The sequence below is a fragment of the Saccopteryx bilineata genome, chromosome 12 (assembly GCF_036850765.1).
Source record: "Saccopteryx bilineata isolate mSacBil1 chromosome 12, mSacBil1_pri_phased_curated, whole genome shotgun sequence".
In the NCBI taxonomy this organism is placed as follows: Eukaryota; Metazoa; Chordata; class Mammalia; order Chiroptera; family Emballonuridae; genus Saccopteryx; species Saccopteryx bilineata.
This window is the reverse complement of record NC_089501.1, coordinates 26,323,536-26,347,107: the sequence shown is the minus strand read 5'-3', so window position 1 is coordinate 26,347,107 and position 23,572 is coordinate 26,323,536. Positions and strand designations below refer to the sequence as shown.

The 23,572-nt window shown below is 40.5% G+C and overlaps 1 protein-coding gene across 1 annotated transcript in view; it reads left to right on the top strand.

Annotated features, from left to right (window-relative positions):
* Nucleotides 1-23,572, top strand: part of SAMD3 (sterile alpha motif domain containing 3) — a 55,913-nt gene that overhangs the window by 3,772 nt on the left and 28,569 nt on the right. The window contains exons 3-5 of the mRNA XM_066248179.1: nucleotides 2,002-2,109; nucleotides 20,901-21,086; nucleotides 21,339-21,423. Coding sequence (XP_066104276.1) covers nucleotides 2,002-2,109; nucleotides 20,901-21,086; nucleotides 21,339-21,423 — 379 coding nt within the window. The remainder of the gene's footprint in view (nucleotides 1-2,001; nucleotides 2,110-20,900; nucleotides 21,087-21,338; nucleotides 21,424-23,572) is intronic.

Below are 23,572 nucleotides of genomic sequence, written 5' to 3'. Positions count from 1 at the left end.
TACATACCTTCTTGGGGGAAGGGGTTGGGGTGGAGGCTCCAGCTGAGCCAGTGACCACTCACTAAAACCAGCAACCTTTGGGTTCAAGCCAGCAACCAGGGGTTCATGTTGATGATCTCATGCTCCAGCCAGCAACTCCGCACTCAAACTGGTGAGCCCGTGCTCAAGCCGGCGACCTTGGGATTTTGAACCTGGCACCTCAGCATCCCAGGTTGATGCTCAATTCACTGCACCACCACCAATCAGGTGCTTCAGTTAAGCTTAACACTTAATCCTCCTATGTTTGGGTCCATAAAATACTTTTCTTGTGTCTCTGTGAAAGAACTCAGTTTCCACCAGCAACATCAGGAGTATCATAATCTTCAAGAAAATCTCCTCTCCTATTGCAGACCAAAATAGTCTTGTGTTAAATATTAAGTATTGCTAACCTGGTTAAAAAAGCCATTGTCAGACTAACCAGGTGGTGGCACAGTGGATAGAGTATCACACTGGGACGCGGTGGACCCAGGTTTGAAACCCTGAGGTCTCTGGCTTGAGCACGGGCTCACCAGCTTGTGTGTGGGGTCGCTGGCTTGAGAAAGTGGTCACTCTGTCTGCTGTAGCCCCCTAGTCAAGGCATATATAAGAAAGCAGTCAGTGAACAACTAAAGTGCCACAATGAAGAATTGATGCTTCTCATCTCTCTCCCTGCCTGTCTCTCCCTATCTATCTTTGACTCTCTCTCTCTGTCTCTGTCAAAAAATTTAAAAGAAAGAAAGAAAGAAAGAAAGCTATTTTCAAATGTAAACAAGCCTTGGAACACTGGTTGTCTAATTATTTATGAATGAGGACTTTGTACTCTACTCAATAAGTAGGTGACTCATTTTGAGGATTGTGTTTTCAGGTTAAATTATTCTGGGGCAATGCCACTATTGTAGATGGGCTTATTAGTTATATTTGGTTAAAAATGCTTATTGGCTTATTTACTTTTTGTCAAATATATTGTCACGTAGGAATCATAGAAAGAGGTATGAGAATAAGCAATTTAATTCAACCCTTTCAAGAGGTGCTTAATAAAGCTAGGAAACTTGGCATAGTAGAAAGAACTCAGCAGCTAGGTATCAAAACCCTATTCTGATATTAGCTACCCATCTAATCTTGGAGAGTTGCTTGATTTTTCTTAGTTTTAACTGTTAAACTTAGCAGATAGAATAAATGATGCTTAAGACTCCTTCTAAAGAGTCTGTAATAGCATTCTAGATCAGAGATTGCAGATGGGCTTCAACTTCAGTGCGTATTTCATTTAATGGCTAGTGGTTACTTGGTATATTATTCTGGAAAGGATTTGTGGGCCACATCTGGACTGTAGCATCCTACTCAGACTTAGGCAAATGATAGGAATCTACAATAGGTAGGAGTATTTGCAGTTACCTTGTGGTTGTTCTTGTTACGCCTGGTAGAAAAATCACTGAACAGGAAGTTGAAAAACTGAGATCAACCCTAGCACTGCTGCTATAGCTTGTGGTGGTGAGCAAGTTGTTTTTCCTTCTGGGCTTTAGTTACATATCTCAGAAAATGAGGGAGTTAGAGGTGTGTGGTTCTAACATTGTGAGATCTCACAGATAATGACAGGTCTCCCAAAACAGCAGAGAGTGGAGAAGGAATCTGACATAGAGTTCAACTTGTCCCCCCCCCTCCAATAAGAATATTAACCAATAAAGGTACATTCTTTTATTACCATCATTTCATAAAGGAAAGCCTTATCTTACCATCATTTATAAATATGACTAATTGATAAAAATAGCATTGTGAACTGTCAACCATCTATCTCCCAGTATGTATGAACAACCCAGAGGGTCCTTCTCTCAGTTCTCTTAGTCATGACTCTAATGCAGATTTTGGAAGTAGACACAGATCACATGTTAACAATGGGCTGACCTCTACCCTCAGAGACACCAGTACATCAACAGTTGGAGTTTCTGTTGATTAGCCCTTGACCCACTTATGCTTTCTTGGTGACAGGGATGAACAGTCCTTCAGGCCAGCCAACCACGGGGAGCAGACACCAACTTTCTGTGGAGCTGAAAACCTTGACAATGGACTAATTGACCAAAGAGTACTGAAACAGAGGTAGGGTTGCCAATTTCTAAATGTTTAAAGCCAAATGATAATATTTGTCTTTTTTTAAAATAAGTTTTCATATGTTTAAATGTGTTTGTAAGTGAAAACATTTTGTTTTCCTGGAAGAAATATTTTTTTATCAAGTGTTGAAGATATTTGGTAAAAGATAAAGTTCAAATTTTTTTATCTTTGTGTTGGAAAAGTTTTGGGATTATATTATGCATTCTAAGTACACATTGCTAAGAAAACAGAGGGATTTCTCTGCAATAAACTGTCTAAGACGATTGGCAGTAGACACAAAGATAGAGTTTATTCAGTGGATAATGTCTTGTAGAACAGTGCTTTTTCAACCACTGGTCCATGGATCGGGCCACCAGAAATTTCCTTCTAGTCTGCAAAAGAGTTAACCACCCTGATGTATATGAAGATTATAGACCTAATGATCTTGGGTAACTTGACTCTTGCTCAGGGTGATCTCTACCTCCATGGTGCCAAAATAATTCTCCTATTTTCACTGGTTAAAAAGTTGAAAACCATCACTAAAGAATGTAGCATTTCAGGAGTCTTTTAGCTTTGAATTTTATAGTTGTTGTTTTGGAAGCACTGCTTTAGTAAAGTTTTCCTCGTATAATATTCCCCCTTATCCACAATTTTGCTTTTCATGGTTTCAGTTACCCTCAAAAATATTAAATAAAAAGAATTTATAAGTTTTAAATGGCACACTGTTCTGAGTAGTGCAGTAAAATCTTGCACTATCCTACCCCATCCTGCCTAGGATATGTCATCTTTTTGTCCAGTGTCCACCTGTCCACCTGTTCCTTCGTGACTTAGTCACCATCTCAGTTTTCAGATTGACTGTCACAGTATTACAGTGCTTGTGTTCAAGTAACCTTTATATTATTGTTATAATCACTTTTTAAAAATTTTTATTAAATTTTTTAATTTATCATGTTAACATGGATTCAAGTGTCTTACTCAATATGATACCCTCATTCCCCAACCACGTGCCCCCATTATGTCCCCTTTGTCCCCCTCCCCCTAACTCCTCTCCCTTTCCCTCTGGGATTTGCTGTCCTGTTATCTGTATCTATGTGTTATATATATGTAATTTCACTAATCCCTTCACTTCCTCTGATCCCATCCCCTCACCCTCCCTTCCTGCTGACAGCTGTCCCTCTGGTCTCTGAGACCCCACCTCTGCCTCTATTCCATTCCTTATTTCACTTTGTTCATTATATTTCACATATAAGCGAGACCATTTAGTGTAATAATCTCCAGGTCCATCCATGATATCACAAAAGGTAATATTATCTTCTTTTTCACAGTTGCGTAGTATTCCATTGTGTACATGTACCACAGCTTTTCTATCCACTCATCTACTGATGGACACTTGGGCTGTTTCCAGATCTTGACTATTGTAAACAATGCTACCATAAACATGGGGTGCATTTCTTCTTTTGAATCAGTGTTTTGGGATTCTTAGGATATATTCCTAAAAGTGGGATAGCTGGGTTAAGAGGCAGTTTCATTTTTAATTTTTTGAGGAAACGCCATACTGTTTGTCACAGTGGCTGCACAAGTCTGCATTCCCATCATGTTATAATCGTTTTATTACTAGTTATGGTTGTTAATGTTTTACTGTGCCTGATTTATAAATTTAACTTTATCATAGATACGTGTGCATAGGAAAAAAGCAAAGTCTATATATAGAGTTCTTCGTACTATCCATGGTTTAAAATATCCACTGGGGGGTCTTGGGATGGATCCTTTGCAGAGGAGTGGAGGAACTACTGTATTTCTACCCTGGATTTAAATGGTCCAATATTTTAATATATGGGTCACATTGAAACAAAGGAAACCACTGCCCTTGAAAACCAGACCCAGGAATGTGGTACTGAGACAGTCCTGAGGGCGATTTTGGTAAAATGTGGTGGGTAGCCTACACGGCAATACTCAGTCACGGTTTACTCATGATACTTACCGCATTTCCCCATGTATAAGGTGCACCCTTTTTCGAAAAATTTGGGGTCTAAAAACTGTGTGTGTCTTATATAGTGGTTGTCAAATCATTTAAGAAGTGTAGCATTGCAAATGCCATAGATGGAACTGAGGACGAGGCAATATATGAAGACAGTTTTTCATCAGACACAGACGAGGACAAGCTAATGGATGGGAATTTGACAGTGATAAGGAGTTGTATGAATTTTATGATGAATAAAACTTGAGTTCAATAACTTTATATAATACATTTTTTTTTCCAAATCTCAGGCCCCAAAATTAAGATGCATCTTATAAGACATTCCCATGTATGAGAAATATGGTAACTGTTTTCATCCATTAATGAGCAAATGCTTTTCCTTAAGTGTACCACCATTGAAAGCAGAGATGCCAGGTTGCATAGGAGAATAATTGGGCACTAGATAAGCCAGGTGTGGTCTTTTGTAGTTTTCACAAACTCTTTGATCATCTCATTTAGTGCACACATTCCTGCAAGATGGGCATTATTCTCTCTTTTGCATAAATGAGTAAAAGTGAGACTTAGGGAGCTCAAGGGGTTTCTATCTAGTTTTCATATCTGGATCATTCTTACCTTCACACAGGATTAACCACTGTCAGGGTAGGAGCTCAGGGAACCGGGAGCATCAGCCTCAGGCCTCAGCCACCAGGCCCCAGCACCCCGGGAGTGCCAGGAAAAGCTGCACTTTGATCAGGAGCTCTTGCAAAACGGGCTTTGTCTCTCTGTTCTGTTCTCTCTCCACCACCTTCAACCTCATCCTCCCTCCCACCCCTGGGCACAATCTCCCATCTTCCTCCGTTCCTCTGGCTCCTGGCTGGTGTGGGAACAAGAAGGAGGAAAGCAACGGCCTACGTGAGAATCACCCCCATGGTCTTTCAGGTCTGAGCTATGGTTCAGAAAATATAAACATGTTTTTCTGGTGGCTTTCCTTCCTTCCTTTCTGCTCATGGGTGCTTATAGAGTCTGAGTGTTTTCCTTTAGCGTGGCTCTACATCCACAGGGTAAACTCTGAGTCCTCAACTCCCCTTTCCACCACAAAGCTTCCAAAGGTGACCAGTCTGTTCTCGAAGTGTTCTGGGGTGAGCAGAGACAGGATAAACAATAACTCGTGCCAGGCATCTGGCCCTAGCACCACTGTGAATCAGCATTCTCATCTGCAAAATGGGATGAATAACGAGGACTGTCCTCATAGTTCTCTTGTGAGCGTTACAGACAGGCAAGGCCCGCCCAGTGCAGCTCAGTGGGAACTCCCAGAAGGCACTCAGTGTGCCACCATCTGAACCACACTGCTCTGGTATTTACTTCTTTTTTCCCCCTGCTTGCTGCCAGTGGGAAACAAGGGTGCAGTCTCCTGTTCAGTGAGGTCTTTCTTCCTTACTGAGCCCTCGGAAGGTATTCTGTCTTCAGCATGTCCTATGATACAGGCTGGGTAGGGTTATTATTCTCGTGTTTTCCCGTGGTCAAAGGGGCAGCCTTGTGCTTCCTGGTGTTTCTCCTTCTTCCCAGCACCTAGTGAGAGGGAAGAGAAAACAGGACTGGCTTTAGCATGGAGAAAACGTGCAGGGTTTGTAGACCAGAGCCGACACGGCCCTATCTTTCTTGAGACTTGTTTGGAGGTTCTAGCAGGGGAGTGCAGCTATACCCTTGACCGAAGAACGGTCCTCTCCTCTAGCGGGGAAGGTCATCCTCTTCGACAGAGCGCGCAGCTTCTGGAGGGATGCACATGGAACGGTGAGGGAGGAAGGGGACACCCGCCTAGCCAGCCAGATCAGCCGAATCAACCCTGGCGATCAATGGGGTGACAGATGTCGCAGCCAGATCACCTTCACATCTGGCCCTATCTTTCTATACATGGTCCCCCTCATCCATGTGACCGCCTGCTACCCATCTCTAGCCAAACATACTTCTGAGTTACACATATCCAAAAATAAACTCATATTTCCTGCCTTCATATGTGTTTGGGAGTCAAAACCACAAATCTATTCTAACTGAAGACATAGGGAGCTTATTGTAAGAGAAGTGTCTCAGCACAGGAGCTGGTGCTGGAAAGCGGGGGGTGGAGCTGCCCCTCCCTTGGAGGAGCTGCATGGTGGCCTCTCAGTGCCTGCTCTGCTCTCCCGCCCCCATTCCCTGGCTTCTCTCCGTGCAGATGATTATCCTAGTCCTCAGGGCTGCTCTGCCCTCCGCAGACTGACTGACATATGACTGCCCTGCCATATTGTTACTTTCCTTTACCTACTGGCCCACTGTGGGGCAGCTGTGTTAGGCTTGCGCACTGGTGTACCAGCTGCAAGCACTTTGCTTGATTGGTGCGTGAGCACCTGGCAGAGGCACGTGTGCACAGCCTATATAAGGCTACGGGTGCTTGCGCTGAAAGAGATTGGGGATTGCAGATTGCCTGCCCGCCACTGTGAAGGGGACATTTTTGCTGTTCATTTGCCTGAGAGGCAGTTTCCCTTGCCTGTGTGCTTGTCTGCCATTGTGAGACTTTATTAAATGGAATGGTCCAATCTATTCCAGCTCCGCAGTTTTCTACCCTCTGCCTGAATCCAGCGTGGACCTGCCTGGCCTTGGCCACTAGCATTACACTCATCCTTGAAGGTTCTGCTTAAAATCCCTTCTTTGGAAGCCCTTCCACTGACATTCCAGGACAGGCAAGGACCCCAGTCTTCTGTGCATAGTATCTTCGCTTTATTTGTAAAACTAGCTGATGAAATTGATGACTTTAAAGTCAGTAGTCCCTCATTAGACTGAAAGCACCTCAAGGACAAAGACCAGGCCTTTTTTTGTCATTGTGAACACAGATTTGGCAAAGTCCCTGGCCCACAGAAGCTAAACAGGAGTTTTTAAATTGAACTGAGGATATGTTAGCCAATGAAATATAGAATATATGTTTATGGGGCAGGATAAATATTTGAATACCATCATTTTTTTAGGCCTTTTGATATAATTAATACCAAATATGTTAACTTTTTTTTGTTTATTCAGTGAATGCAATGTGGGGGGAGACAGACTCCCATCTGCAGCCCAACAAAGATCTACCTGGCAAGCCCAGTAGGGGGTGATTCTCTGCCCATCTGGGGCATTGCTTCTTTGATCAACAACTGAGCTCTTAGCGCCTAAGGCAAAGGCCATGGAGCTATCCTCAGCTTCCAGGGCCAACTTGCTCCAGTTGAGCCATGGATGCAGGAGAGAGAGAGAGAGAGAATGGGAGGGGTGGAGAAGCAGATGGGTGCTTCTCCTGTGTGCCCTCACTGGGAATTGAACCAGGGACATCTGCATGCTTGGCTAATGCTCCACCACCGAGTCAACTGGCTAGGGGCCTATGTTAACTTTTTAAACAAAATTAAACTCGAGGAGTTTATAAGTCACTCACACGTAAGAAGCTAGAGAGCTGATGATAATTGGTTTCAGGGATTTTACGAAGCCATCTGCTCTCCATGGGAAGAAGGGATGGCGGGATAAGAGCTGGCTTTGGGGTCTTACACACCTGGGTTGGAGTCCTGATTCCTCCAAATGCCTGCCAGGTGGCCTCTGCCCAGAATAGGATGGGCACACCCACTAGCACATGTAGTTCTTGAAGTCCAAATGAGGTTACCCAACAACTGTTATCTCATCATACAAGATGGCAGTCATTATTCTGGTGGTATGTATCTTTTCCTGTGTTCCCTAAAATGAGTATGTGCTTTGCATCTAGATTACTTGTAAACAAGAAGAAAAAGAAGGTTCTAGAGGCAGAATGTTCACAGACATTGGCTCTGGAAAAGACTCCAGTGGAGGTGTGTGTATCCCAAGGGATGAATTTCATGTCCTAGGGAAACACCAGGGTGCTATGACACAATGACATTTTTTCAGTGATAGTTGTAGTTGGTACTGTGCTCTTTACTGAATTGCTTATATATCCTTTCTTGATGGGAAAACTACAATGTCTCATATTCAAAGTGTGTGGCTGGTCTGTTGGGAAGAGATTCTTTGCAATCCTATTCTTTGTTTTTCATCTACACTATTTAAAACTTTTAATTCCCTTTTAGTACCAAATAAACCATGAAATCAGATAAACAGGCAGAGATTTCCTAAAAGTTACTTTAAAAACCTTTCACTTGAACTTAAAATACATGTGTGCAGATGTTTTGCTTCTGCCTTTGGGCATAATTATAAATTAGTTACGGTTTCATGCATATTTAAAAATTATTTTAATGATTTTTTTTTTGGTCTGGCTACTGTTACAAAATGTTGGAGGATGATCTTACCCATCTGCCAGTGCTCAGTAAGGTAAATGTCAGCAGATCAACACATGATACATTGTTTGTAGGCACTATCCCATGCACAGCCCAGATGAGATGTTCCACAGCTGGGTGCACATCTTATCCAGCACATAATAAAGAGAAGATTCAATGAAACACATCAGCCTAGTTACTGTTACATTAATACACTTTTCAGTTAGATACGTGATTTCTCTTCTCACTCCCTGTACGTTTGTGTCCTAGAGTTCTGGGGCAGGGTGGTGAGGAACCAGTCTGGTTTACTTCTGCAGTGCCTGGTGCAGGGTAAGCAATCAACAGATTTTTATTACATAAAGGAACAGAAGTATGAAGTACTTTCTGTGCTCTTGTCTTAAATGAGTTAAGTATACTTCCTTCGACTTTGACTAGATGATGTTTGAGTAGAGACCCTAATGCAGTGGGGGATATATTGGCTTACAAAGATAGAATTGATATTTTGTTCAGTGGAGGATATCTTTAGACCCAGCCAAGCAGGAGTTGCAGAATCAGGGAAATTAGGTTGGCATTAAGGATAAATAACTCTGACTCCTGCCCATTTCCATTAAGTATCATATGAAGTCTTTAGAGAGACTCAAAGTGATCTTGATTTCTAATCTATTTTTTTTTCTGTTTTGTTCAGTCTCAAAGTTACTAAATATACACCATGAGCCAGGCATTATTTAGACAGTGGCAGGCAGGGGATGCAATTTAGTCCTGCCTAAGGGAACTCAGTCTAGTAGACAAGACAGATATGTAAGCTAATAATGGTAATATTAAGAGAGTATGCAGCAATTGAAATGCATAGGGTACAGAAATAGCTTAGACGAGGAGAAAATAAGGCTTTCAGGGAAGTGAGTGTTGAGAAGGCTCTGGGGGAAAACTTCACAAGAACTGAGGGAAGATTTTGAGAAGTGATTAGACATTCACTGAAGGAAAATGGGGCAGGAGAGACTAAGGACATTTACAGCAAAGGGAGCTGCAGTGCAAAGGTACAAATGCCTGAAACAGAACAAGGGATTCTGTTTGCAGTAAGTATTTTTGCAATGTGAGAGGCAGAGGCAGAGAAAACGGAGTTGCTGGAAATGATGAGAGATACTTAGAGAGGCGAGAAGGCTCTCTGCTGTGCCAGTGAGCGCGGTAGCACCAACTACATTAGATTCACCTGGGGACTTCAACCAAAAATATCAGGGCCCTAGACCAATGCTTCTCAAACTCTAACATACTTAAAACTCACCCAAGAATTTTGTTAAAATTTAGATTCTGATTTAGTAGGCCAGGGGTGAGGCCTGAGAGTCAGCATTACTAACAAGTCCTGCCAAGGCTGTTCTAGGACTACCTTTTGATAAGCAAGACCCTAGACCAGGGGTCAGGAACCTTTTTGGCTGAGAGAGCCATGAGCGCCACATATTTTAAAATGTAATTCCGTAGAGAGAGAAGATGGCAGCGGAGTAGGCGGATGCACAGACACCCAGCTCTCAACACCAAACTGGAATACAAATCAATTTAGAAAAAATCAGCATGAAAAACCAACACTGAACTGCAAGAACAGCTCTCAAAAACCAAGGAGCAAAGAGGAAGCCACAATAATCCTGGTAAGGAGTGCCTGAATCTCCTCTGCTTACAGGAAGGGAAGGAGGGGGGTGAGGCTGAGAGTCCAGAGAGGATTTCACAGAGGAAAAAGAGCAGAAACTACTGCTCACAGCCACTTACCTGGCGACCAGGGAGCAAGGTGGGTTGAAAAGACCAGCTTATCTCCCAAGTGGAAAAGACAGGGAGAGGGACAGACTGTGAGGGGCTAAGGTATGCAAGAAACAAAATAAAAAAGCTGACTCATTCGTGCTGGAGGCGGCCATAGCTGGGGGAGGGACTGAACCTTTCACAAAACAGAGCTGAAGTGCTTCCGGATCAGAGATCTCCGGACATCTATCCAGCTCCAATCAGCACAACAAGACACAACTGAAAACAAGAAGTGGGGAGGAGGGGCAGTAACTCAGGTCTCCATGGAGATCTGAGATACACCTCCCCCTACTGAAGCTGAGAGAAAAAACCCTGCCCCCAGTGAGATTAGTTGGAGGAAGAGACCTTCAGCGTCTCAGGTTACACCCACAGCATTCCTGGATACAGTTTCAAGGAAGCCCCCTGCTGAAATCAGTTAACAAGAATATCACCTGTTAAGAAAACAAACAATTCAAGACTTCAAAGCTGCCCAAATCCGAAAGTGGATTACAAATAATAGCTGATACCAACCCACGAAGACCTAAAAATAACACAACTGAAAACTGGAGGCAGACAACACCAAGCCTAGACTCAATCAACTCTACAAATAAAAAAAAAAAAAGAAGAAGAAGATGAGAAAACAAAGGAGTGCAATCCAAATGAAACCACAAGAGACACTTTCGAGAGATGAACTGAGTGATATGGAAATAATCAAACTTCCAGATGCGGAGTTCAAAATAATGATTGTAAGGATGCTTAGGGATCTTAGAACAACAATGCAGGGGGAGTTTGAAAACCTAAATAAAGAAATAGCAAGTATAAAAAAGAATCAGTTGGAGACGACAAATACAATATCAGAAATAAAGACCACAATGGAAGGAATTAAAAACAGGATAGATAGAGCAGAGGATCAAATCAGCGAGTTAGAAGACAACTGGAATGAAGGCATGAAAGCAGAGAAGAAAAGAGAAAAAAGACTCAAAAAGTCAGAGGAAACTCTTAGAGAGCTCTGTGACAACATGAAGAGAAATAACATCCGCATCATAGGGGTTCCTGAAGAAGAAGAAAAAGAACAAGGGATAGAGACTTTGTTCAATCATATCATAGCTGAAAACTTCCCTAAATTAATGCAAGAGAAACTCTCACAAATCCAAGAAGCACAGAGGACTCCATTAAAGAGAAACCCAAAGAAACCTACACCAAGACACATCATAATTAAAATACCAAAGCTAAGCGATAAAGAGAAAATATTAAAAGCTGCAAGAGAAAAAAAAGTTATCACCTACAAAGGAGCCCCCATAAGGATGACATCTGACTTCTCAACAGAAACACTTGAGGCCAGAAGGGAATGGCAAGAAATATTCAAAGTAATGCAGAACAAGAACCTACAACCAAGACTACTTTATCCAGCAAGGCTATCGTTTAAAATTGAAGGAGAAATAAAAAGCTTCCCAGACAAAAAACAACTCAAGGAATTCATTACAACCAAACCAATGCTGCAGGAAATATTAAGGGGCCTGGTGTAAACAGATAAAGTGGGAAAAGAATACAGAAAAAAAAAAAAAGAAAAAGGAATACACCTTTAAAGAAGAAAATGGCAATAAACAACTACATATCAATAATAACCTTAAATGTAAATGGATTAAATGATCCAATCAAAAGACATAGGGTAGCTGCATGGATAAGAAAACAGGACCCATACATATGTTGTCTACAAGAGACACACCTTAGAACAAAAGACACACACAGATTGAAGGTAAAAGAATGGAAAAAAATGTTTCATGCAAACGGAAATGAAAAAAAAGCTGGGGTAGCAATACTTATATCAGACAAATTGGACTTTAAAACAAAGGATATAGTAAGAGATAAAGAAGGCCACTACATAATGATAAAGGGAGTAATCCAACAGGAAGATATAACTATTATAAATATCTATGCACCTAATATAGGAGCACCCAAATATATAAAACAGACTTTGATGGATTTAAAGGGCGAGATCAACAGCAATACTATAATAGTAGGGGATTTCAATACCCCACTAACATCACTAGATAGATCCTCAAGAAAGAAAATTAACAAAGAAACAGCAGACTTATTGGAAACACTAGATCAACTCGATTTAATAGATATCTTCAGAACCTTTCACCCTAAAGCAGCAGAATATACATTCTTTTCAAGTGCTCATGGTACATTCTCTAGGATAGACCACGTTAGGGCACAGAAGTTCTCTCAACAAATTTAAGAAGACTGAAATCATATCAAGCACTTTCTCCGATCACAACGGCATGAAACTAGAAATGAATCACAGCAGAAAAGCTCAAAAATTCTCAAACACATGGAAACTAAATAGCAGGGTGTTAAATAATGAATGGATTAAGAATGAGATCAAAGAAGAAATAAAGAAATTCCTAGAAACGAATGACAATGAGCATACAACAACTCAAAATTTATGGGACACAGCGAAAGCAGTGCTGAGAGGGAAGTTCATAGCACTACAGGCACACTTTCAGAAGCTAGAAAAAGCTCAAATAAACAACTTAACCCTGCATCTAAAAGAATTAGAAAAAGAACAGCAAGTAAAGCCCAAATGTAGTAGAAGGAAGGAAATAATAAAGATCAGAGCAGAAATAAATGACATAGAGGCTAAAGAAACAATACAGAGGATCAATGAAACTAGAAGCTGGTTCTTTGAAAAGGTAAACAAGATTGATGCACCTTTAAGTAGACTCACCAAGAAAAAGAGAGAGAGGACTCAAATAAAATTAGAAATGAGAGAGGAGAAATAACTACTGACACAACAGAAATACAAAATATTGTAAGAAAATACTATGAAGAACTGTATGCCAAAAAACTAGACAACCTAGATGAAATGGACAAATTCCTTGAAACGTACAATCTTCCAAAAATCAATCTGGAAGAATCAGAAAACTTAAACAGACCAATTACACCAAAGGAGGTCGAAACAGTTATCAAAAAACTCCCAACAAAGAAAAGTCCGGGGCCCGATGGCTTCACAACGGAATTCTACCAAATATTCAAAGAAGAACTAACTCCTATCCTTCTCAAACTATTTCAAAAAATTCAAGAGGAAGGAAGACTTCCAAACTCCTTTTATGAGGCAAGCATAATTCTGATTCCAAAACCAGGCAAAGACCACACAAAGAAAGAAAATTATAGGCCAATATCTCTGATAAATATAGATGCTAAAATCCTCAACAAAATATTAGCAAACCGGATCCAACAATATATGGAAAAAATCATACACCATGATCAAGAGGGATTTATTCTGGGGAGGCAAGGCTGGTACAATATTTGTAAATCAATCAATGTGATTCATCACATAAACAAAAAGAAGGAGAAAAACCATATGATAATTTCAATAGATGCAGAAAAAGCATTTGATAAAATCCAGCACCCATTCATGATCAAAACTCTCAGCAAAGTGGGAATACAGGGAACATACCTCAACATGATAAAAGCCATCTATGAGAAACCCACAGCCAACATCATACTCAATGGGCAAAAATTAAAAGCAATCCCCTTAATATCAGGAACAAGGCAGGGGTGCCCCCTTTCACCACTCTTATTTAACATAGTCCTGGAAGTCCTAGCCACAGCAATCAGACAAGAAGAAGAAATAAAAGGCATTCAAGTTGGAAAAGAAGAAGTAAAACTATCATTATTTGCAGATGATATGATATTGTATATAGAAAACCCTAAAGTCTCAGTCAAAAAACTACTGGACCTGATAAATAAATTCAGCAAAGTGGCAGGATATAAAATCAGTACTCAGAAATCAGAAGCATTTTTATACACCAACAATGAACAGTCAGAAAGAGAAATTAAGGAAACAATCCCCTTCACAATTACAACCAAAAAAATAAAGTACCTAGGAGTAAACTTAACCAAGGAGACTAAAGACTTGTACTCGGAAAATTACAAAACATTGATAAAAGAAATCAAGGAAGATACTAACAAGTGGAAGCATATACCGTGCTCATGGTTAGGAAGAATAAACATCATTAAAATGTCTATATTACCCAAAGCAATTTATAAATTCAATGCAATACCAATTAAAATACCAATGACTTACTTCAAAGATATAGAACACATATTCCAAAAATTTATATGGAACCAGAAAAGAACACGAATAGCCTCAGCAATCTTAAAAAAGAAGAATAAAGTGGGAGGTATCACACTTCCTGATATCAAGTTATACTACAAGGCCATTGTACTCAAAACAGCCTGGTACTGGCATAAGAACAGGCATATAGATCAATGGAATAGAACAGAGAACCCAGAAATAAACCCACAGTTCTATGGACAACTGATATTTGACAAAGGAGGTAAGGAAATACAATGGAGTAAAGACAGCCTCTTTAACAAATGGTGTTGGGAAAATTGGACAGCTACCTGCAAAAAAATGAAACTAGATCACCAGCTTACACCACTCACAAAAATAAACTCAAAATGGATAAAAGACTTGAATGTAGGCCGTGAAACCATAAGCATCTTAGAAGAAAACATAGGCAGTAAGGTCTCCGACATCTCTCGGAGCAATATATTTGCTGATTTATCTCCACGGGGAAGTGAAATAAAAGACAGGATAAACAAATGGGACTATATCAAACTAAAAAGCTTTTGCACAGCTAAAGACAACAAGAACAGAATAAAAAGACAAACTACACAATGGGAGAACATATTTGACAATACGTCTGATAAGGGGTTAATAACCAAAATTTATAAAGAACTTGTAAAACTCAACACCAGGAAGACAAACAACCCAATCCAAAAATGGGCAAAAGAGATGAATAGACACTTCTCCAAAGAGGACATACAGATGGCCAATAGGCATATGAAAAAATGCTCAACATCACTAATCATTAGAGAAATGCAAATTAAAACCACAATGAGATATCACCATACACCAGTCAGAATGGCGCTTATCAACAAAACAACACAGAATAAGTGCTGGCGAGGATGTGGAGAAAAGGGAACCCTCCTGCACTGCTGGTGGGAATGCAGACTGGTGCAGCCACTGTGGAAAACAGTATGGAGATTCCTCAAAAAACTGAAAATCGAACCGCCTTTTGACCCAGCTATCCCACTTTTAGGAATATACCCCAAGGACACCATAGAACGGCTCGAAAAGGAGAAATGCACTCGCATGTTTGTGGCAGCATTGTTCACAATAGCGACGATCTGGAAACAGCCCAAGTGTCCGTCAGAGGACGAGTGGATTAAAAAACTTTGGTACATATATACTATGGAATACTACTCAGCCATAAGAAATGATGACATCGGATCATTTACAATAACATGGATGGACCTTGATAACATTATACGGAGTGAAATAAGTAAATCAGAAAAAAAACTGAGATGAATCCATACATAGAAGGGACATAAAAATGAGACTCAGAGACATGAACAAGAATGTGATGGCAACAGGGGCGGGGGGGGGGTTGGGGGAGGGGGGAGGGGGTGAAGAAGGAGAGAGGGGTTAGGGGAGGGGAGGGGCACAAAGAAAACCAGATAGAAGGTGACAGAAGACAATTTAACTTTGCGGGAGGGGTATACAGCACAATCAAATGTCAAAATAATCTAGAGATATTTTCTCTCAACATATGTACCCTGATTTATCAATGTCACTGCATTAAATTTAATAAAAAAAATTAATATTAAAAAAAAAAAAGCTAAAATGCATATTTGACTACCCTTTTATATGGATGGTCTATTATAAGGTGACCAACTTTTTTACAATGAAAAGGAAGACAAAAATAAATTGAAGAAAACAATATTGTAAATAAAAAAAACATTTTATTTATTGCAACAATAATATACTATAATATGACATGCATAATAAAAACATTTGTAATATTTTATATTGTAATTATGCTTACATGCCTATTAATTTTTAATAATAATTGTAAGAAAAAAGTACTCATTTAGAAACAAATACATCATATCACATGCAATGGACCAACTGTGCATTGATCAAATACGAACATTTATAGATTAGTCTTCCAATATCAAAAAGGAGCACATGTAGGAGGACACTTTTTGAGGGAGGAGGGAACTTACAAAAGAAGGACTGTCCTCCCTAAAGGAGGACGATTGGTCACCTTATCTATTACCATCTTGCAGAGTGTGGGAGGAAACAAGAGTTTGGGAAGTGCGTATTTTCCGGTAGGATTCTACAATCCTCGAGAATCCCAGCAGAGTGATTCAGAACACTGCATGGCAGGCAGAACTCAGAGCATGTCCCCAAGGGTTCTGCAGAGAGTCAGCAGAACCTCACAAGCCATGGACGAATGGTGCCTAGAATGCTGTCAGATAGCTGTAGCATGAATAGTGAAATGTAATTAGCAGGGCAAGTGGAAATCAAATTTGTTATTTTGACATGACCCATAAGGAAAGAATGGTGAATGGGCATCGAAAAGATTTGGAATGTATATCTTGGAAAATACTGGAGCCCCGGGGGTAAAAAAAAAAAAAAAAAAAGTAATTCCGTGAGAGCCATACAATGACCCTTGTAATTACACATTATCCAATAAAAATTTGGTGTTGTCCTGGACGACAGCTGTGATTGGCTCCAGCCACCTGCAACCATGAACATGAGTGGTAGGAAATGAATGGATTGTAATACACGAGAATGTTTTATATTTTAAACGTTATTATTATTTTTATTAAAGATTTGTCTGTGAGCCAGATGCAGCCATCAAAAGAGCCACATCTGGCTCGCGAGCCATAGCTTTCCCGACCCCTGCCCCAGACCTATTAGAATTTCTGGGAGTGTACAATAGACTGAATCATCCATGTCCCTCGATGTGTGGGTTACATTGTTAAGAAATAGGAAGATTATGGTGCCTGTAACCACTGGGAAAAGGGTGAGTTTTGCATGATGAATTATAGAAGGCAAAATATCTAGTATGACCAAGTACTGAATATGGAGTTTTGGCTCTCCCTATGCTTGGTCTTTAACCTATGGGACTTTCAGATTGGAAGTTAAATTTGCACATTCACTTATATCTAATCCCAGCAATCTTTCAATACCTGAAAAGGTATTTGAAATTCATTAATAGACAGAGAATCATCTCTAGAAAAGCTGGATTCTTGGATGTTTGGGCTGCAAATGCCATTAGATGACATAAGCCCAGAAATAGCTCAGCTCTTTTATAAACTCTAGTCATCAGGGTAAAGATAGTCAGATAGATGACCAGTGAGGGGAAGGTTTGCCACATCAAACAATACTGTCTGCTCTTTGGGAACAAGAAAAATTATATGACTTTTCACTCTTATTATAGTTAAAGTTTTAAAGTTATTTAACTTTTTCAAGAGACTGCCTCCATTTCATAATTTTTAAAAATTAAGACATATAGCAATAATGATACTGCCAATTATCAAGTGTGTCAGTTTAACTTTATATGTTTTATTTGATTAGAAATGTAAACTTGTCCTGGCCAGGTAGCTCAGCTGTTTAGAGCATTGTCCCCACACACCAAGGTTGCGACTTGATCCCCAGTCAGGGCACATATAAGAATCAACCAACAAATGTATAAATTAAGTGGGAAAACAAACTGGAGTCTTTCTATTTCTCTCTCTCTTTCTCTCTCTTTTCCTTCTTCACCCTCTCTAAAATCAATAAATAAAAAATTTTAATGTAAACTCTACATATAAACTGTTTAGTGTGTTTAGTGCAGTGAACTCTGATTCAGTTGGACTGCCACCAGTTTTAGGCATTAACATGTCCTGTGTACGCAAGACTGAGAGCCATTGATTAGAGATGTTTTGTGGTGGTGTCTTGTTAAAGAGCCCAGGCTCTGAGGTGGGAACAGAAATTTTAGTGTCCTTTCCATTTGCAAGTGCTTTCTGCCCTCTACTTCCTTTTTAGCCCAACTTCTAATGTTGTTCTGCCCAAATCCTACTGAAGAAAACTTTTATGAATAATCTTAACCTCATAGTGAAATCTTTCTTAAACCAGTGAAAACATCATTTTGTGGATAGGAAATGATTGTGCCTGAAGTTACCTGCTTCCAAATTAGAAAGCATTTTTAATTTCTGAGAAGTCCCTTTAATTGTGTAAAACTAGTTTGACTTGTGTTTGTTGGCATTGCTTGCATTCTAGTCACTTCCAGGATTCGTTATTAAATTGTTTTAAAGAAAAAGGAATGTTGATGCCTATGATTTTGCAGAATGACTCAATTAGAAGCAACATGGAATACCTAGGTTGTAAAAAGCTTGTATGTGTTAGCTACATTTTGACATTTGATAGAACTAATACCATAGTATATAGTCCCTGTTCTGATGTTGAAGAGAAAAGACATATGGGAAAACATATAGAGAACAAGAAAGTGAAAATTGTGCCAAGCCTTATTTTATAGCAAGGGTCCCCAAACTTTTTACACAGGGGGCCAGTTCACTGTCCCTCAGACCCATTGGAGGGCCGGACTATAAAAAAAACTATGAACAAATCCCTTTGCACACTGCACATATCTTATTTTAAAGTACAAAAATAAAACGGGAACAAATACAATATTTAAAATAAAGAACAAGTAAATTTAAATCAACAAACTGACCAGTATTTTAATGGGAACTATGCTCCTCTCACTGACCACCAATGAAAGAGGTGCCCCTTCTGGAAGTGCGGTGGGGCCGGATAAATGGCCTCAGGGGGCCGCATGTGGCCCGCGGGCTGTAGTTTGGGGACCCCTGTTTTATAGCATTAGAATATTGAAGTCGTCTATTGATGTGTGTCCAAATGAGAGGTAGCAACCTCAAAAGTCCAAAGGAGTCATGTGACTAACTTAGCTACTTGAACCTCTAGGCTAAAATGTTGTACTGAAATGAAGCTTAGCACTGGCATGGTACATCACCTTTTACAAACCTTGGGAAGGCACACCACATAGCAAACAAAACTTGTCATTACTTCCTTTATACCCTCAGTCAGAGTATATAAGAGATAAATCATGGGAAAAAGAAATAAGGTAACAGAATGGGAATGGAAATAGGGAATGTGGAAGAGTAATTGCTATATAATGGACCCCAATAAATGTTGGTTGCATGAATGAATGAAATAAGAGTGTAACAAACAGGAAAACAGTTTGGGTTGAAGCACAGATTTCACTTGGGAAGTACCTGTTGCTGTAATGAATCAAGTGTTAAATGATCGGTGTGCTTATTTTAGCTAGTACATTTTTCCATCACGGATATAGTGACTGCCAAAGAGGGAAGAAAATAGAGATCTTTTTTCCTTTTTCTCCTCTTTTCTGAATTCCCCGTGTGTTTCATGGTATCTCACGCATTCTTATAAAATAAGACCTAAGGTTCTAAAGGGGCCTGGTCTTTCAAAACTCATTTGACGTTTGTTTGGACTGCTAAGAATTCCATGGTTGTGCCAGAAAATTAACCTACTTAAGCTAATTTAAGAAATTGTTCTTTTTCTTTCTCTTCTTTCTTTTTTTAATCTCCTATTTTGCCTTTATTCCTTTACTTTCATTATAATAGATTTTATTAGAGAAATGGATTGAAAGTTGCTTAGGAACTTGATTACTTGGAAATTTTACTACAGATTCTTTTTTTAAACACACTTACTGATCAGTCACTAGCTTTAAAGTTTTAAAGTGGTTCTGATACTTAATTTTATAAACAATCTTATTGAGGTATAATTAACATAACATAAAATTCACCCATTTAAAGTTAATTTTAGAAAACTGATACGGTGGTGCACCATGGTCACAATTCATTTTGCAACACTTCCATCAACCAAAAGAATTCCCTCATGCCTTTCTGCAGCTCATCTTCTCTCCCACCTGCAGCCCGGGGCGCCCACACATCTGCCTTCTGTAGCATGTGGTAGAAATTCATGTGAATGAAATCAGAGTATCTGATACTCATTTTTAATTTAGAAACTAAGTTTACCTTTAAAACAACCAAGACTAACTAAATTAAGTAGATCCTGTATTTCACTTTAAGCAGCAGCAGAATACATTTTTTTTTTTTTTTTTTGGTATTTTTCTGAAGCTGGAAACAGGGAGGCAGTCAGACAGACTCCTGTATGCGCCCTACCGGGATCCACCTGGCATACCCACCAGGGGGCGATGCTCTGCCCATCTGGGGTGTTGCTCTGTTGCGACCAGAGCCATTCTAGCGCCTGAGGCAGAGGCCACAGAGCCATCCCCAGCGCCTGGGCCAACTTTGCTCCAATAGAGCCTTGGCTGCAGGAGGGGAAGAGAGAAACAGAGAGGAAGGAGAGGAGGAGGGGTGGAGAAGCAGATGGGTGCTTCTCCTGTGTGCCCTGGCCGGGAATTGAACCCGGGACTCCCGCATGCCAGGCCGATGCTCTAGCACTGAGCCAACCGGCCAGGGCCAGCAGCAGAATAAATTAATCAGAAGAACTTTCTTAATGAGGTGCTAAGGCTTACTGTGTACGTCTCACTTGCTTTGCTGAATTACAACTTACTCTCTTTTTGTTTGACATCTTGTTCAATTTTGAGCTATGCATTACATAATATTGCTTCAAGATATATGGATTAATATTCTTCCCAACTTCAGGTTTTATTCTGAAGTCTATATTACAACAGCCCCCTGAACTACAAGTATTTATATGTGAAAAGGGAAAGAAAACAGAGATTCCTAATGAGCCATCACACATTTGGAGATAGATGAATGGCTGGAAGATGGGATGGATGACTGCCATGTATTTAGGTCCCAGGAAAGTACTTTATATCAGAAGTAGTGAGGATGTAAGAAATGAATAATTTGTTTATCTGTGAAATAGAATCTCACTCTGTGTTTTTATTTAACAGAAGGAATGTGAAGCATGCTCTAGCGAGGAATAAAGCATTACAGTGGATGAAGTCCTATGTTCTCCCAGAGTTTCCCTATGATGTCAAGTGCACATTAGCCGAGCAGAAGTGTCCCGACCACAGCATGAGAATAAGGATCATTGAGTTCCTCCAGGCCGACATGACCAAGTACCTGAAAGGCTCACTGTGAGTAAGAACAGGGCAGACTGTCTGCGTTGGGGGAGGGTCTGTTTTCAGAGGAAAATAGAATCCATTTGCAACCAGCCCTTTTCAGATTTTGGATTACATATTGGTAAGAAACCCAACATTGCCCAATATTTGAATGTCTACATTGTTACCTGGAAAGATTTGAAGAAAAGTGAGTGTAATTTAGCCTAGTTGTAAAGAAAGGGATGGAGCTACTTGACTCGAAAACTGCCCTCCTGTTGCCCTGAACAGGTATCCCAGCACCCAGCAGTATAACGACGTGGTCAGCGCCCTGCTGCAGGCCCACCCCTTCCTGGACCAGGACGGCTGCGGCTTCGTAAGTGACCGTTTTGTTCACCTCAGCCCACTTAAAAATAATAGTCTGGAATTGTCCAGTAGCTTTTTGTTTCACCCCTCTTAGCTCAGTCTCTCTTTCTTTCTCTCTCTCTCCTCTTTTTGGTACCTTCTTTGTCTTTGTGTTCTTTTGTCTTTTTCTTTTATGATTAATCTTTCCATTGATTGATTGAGAGAGAGAGAAGCATCAACTCATTGTTCCACTTAGCTATTCCATGTAGTTGTACACTCATTAACTGTTTCTTGTACATGCCCTGATCAGGGATTGAACCTGTGACCTCGGTGCCCTGGGAAGATGTTTTATTCACTGAACCACCCGGCCAGGGCCCTTTGTCTTTTTTCTGTTTTAGAGCACTGATTGGAGGAGAGTTGTAGCCATGCTCTCCCCACCCTCCTCTAGCTGGAAAACTGAGGAGGGGATGATTACTCAGTGACACCAGTGTTTTCTGCTGAGGCATCTGAGTAAGGAACTCGCAGAGCCAGGCATGAAGCAGCTCGCTGAATGAGTACTCATGTGGACGATTGCATTTGATTTGTTTTTTTCTATTCCTATCAGACAGTTAATAAGGAGAGAAGGGAAAGACTGGGAAGAAGAAATTGGCAATTTAAAAATGTTCTAGCAGTTGATTGCTCTAATACCTCCCACTGGGTCAGAAGGTTCAGAAGACCTTCAGAACTGTAGGAAACATGAGCAAAAAAAAAAAAAAAAAAAATGTATTTGCACTAGTTCATAGCCATTTGTTATTTCGGTGCTGTTGAGAAACAGTGATGGTGGCGTGCAGACCCATAGCCTCTGGGAAATGAGGAAGCATCTCTGACTCACACATCCCCAGGTGCTTAATCAGGGCTGTCACCCAGCTGAACCCACAGCACATCGCACCAGGGCTGAGGATGCCTCTATGGACCGCACTTGATTTCAAATACCTTCCGCAAGTCACTGCTTGAGTCTTCCAAAACCCATGCAAGTTGACAGAACTGATTTTATTGTTCCAATTTATAGTTGAAGAAACTAAGGCTGAGGGATTACCTAACTACTATGTACTAGAGCTAGACCCTGGGTCTTTCCTACTTAGGTTCTGGGGATTTCTGAAGGGCAAAGAATATCTCTTATTGAGCCTTAAGCCAGGGAACCAGGAATGACAGAACCTATGTGCTCAATAATGGACTAATGTAATTTTAGTTCTCATTTGCTTATGATGAAACAGCACTCAGAAAACATGGTCAAAGTCATCAGTGACTTACCACCTTCTCTCATGGCCAAACTAGGAGGCAAAATAAGGGCTTGTCCATCTGCAAAGCATTCTTTTTTTTCCCATACCCACTCTTGGGCTTATTCAAGCACATGATACTGCAGAATGACTAGGGTCTGAGAAACATCCTTGAGGCCCAGGCTGTAAGAAGTGGCAGGCCACGCCTTACACAGTGTACCTTACCAAACAAGGCCAAGACTCAGAGTTTCGCTCCTAGTCTGTTGCTTCAACACCTGTGTCCAACTACATCACAGAGGACTGACACAAGGCATCCAATATTTAGAGTTTCCAAGATGCATCAAGCACTGTGCTGGACTTGGTGAGCAAAGCAGACATGAGCTTGTCTTCACATGCTTATAGCCTAGTGGAAGAAAGGAAGAGATGGAGGGAGGGAGGGAAAGAAGGAAAAAGGAAGGAGGCAGGGAGGAAGGGAGGGAAGGAAGGAAGGAAGGGAAGGAAGGAAGGAAGGAAAGAAGGAAAGGAAAGGAAAGGAAAGGAAAGGAGGGAGGAAAGAAGGAAGAAAAGAAAGAAAGAAGGAAGGAAGGGAGGGAGGAAGAAAGGAAGGAAAGAAGGAAGGAAGGGGAAAACGAGCTGTTAGGGAAGCCATAAGGCAGTGATGGCTGAGCTGAGATCTGAAGGAAGAGCAAGAGGTAACTGGATACTAGCAGGATGGGGAGGAGTATCTTTGGTTTGAAGTAGTAGATGCTCCATAAATATTTGAGGGGTGAATGCCAATTGTATTCACCAAAGTGAATTTCAAAGGATGATGGAAAAGTCATATATAGATTGATGCATTTAATAGATTTTCTTTAAATGTACCAATTCACATACTTATAAGCCATTATCATTTCTTTTCTAGAATCCACTAGAAAAGTGGAGTAC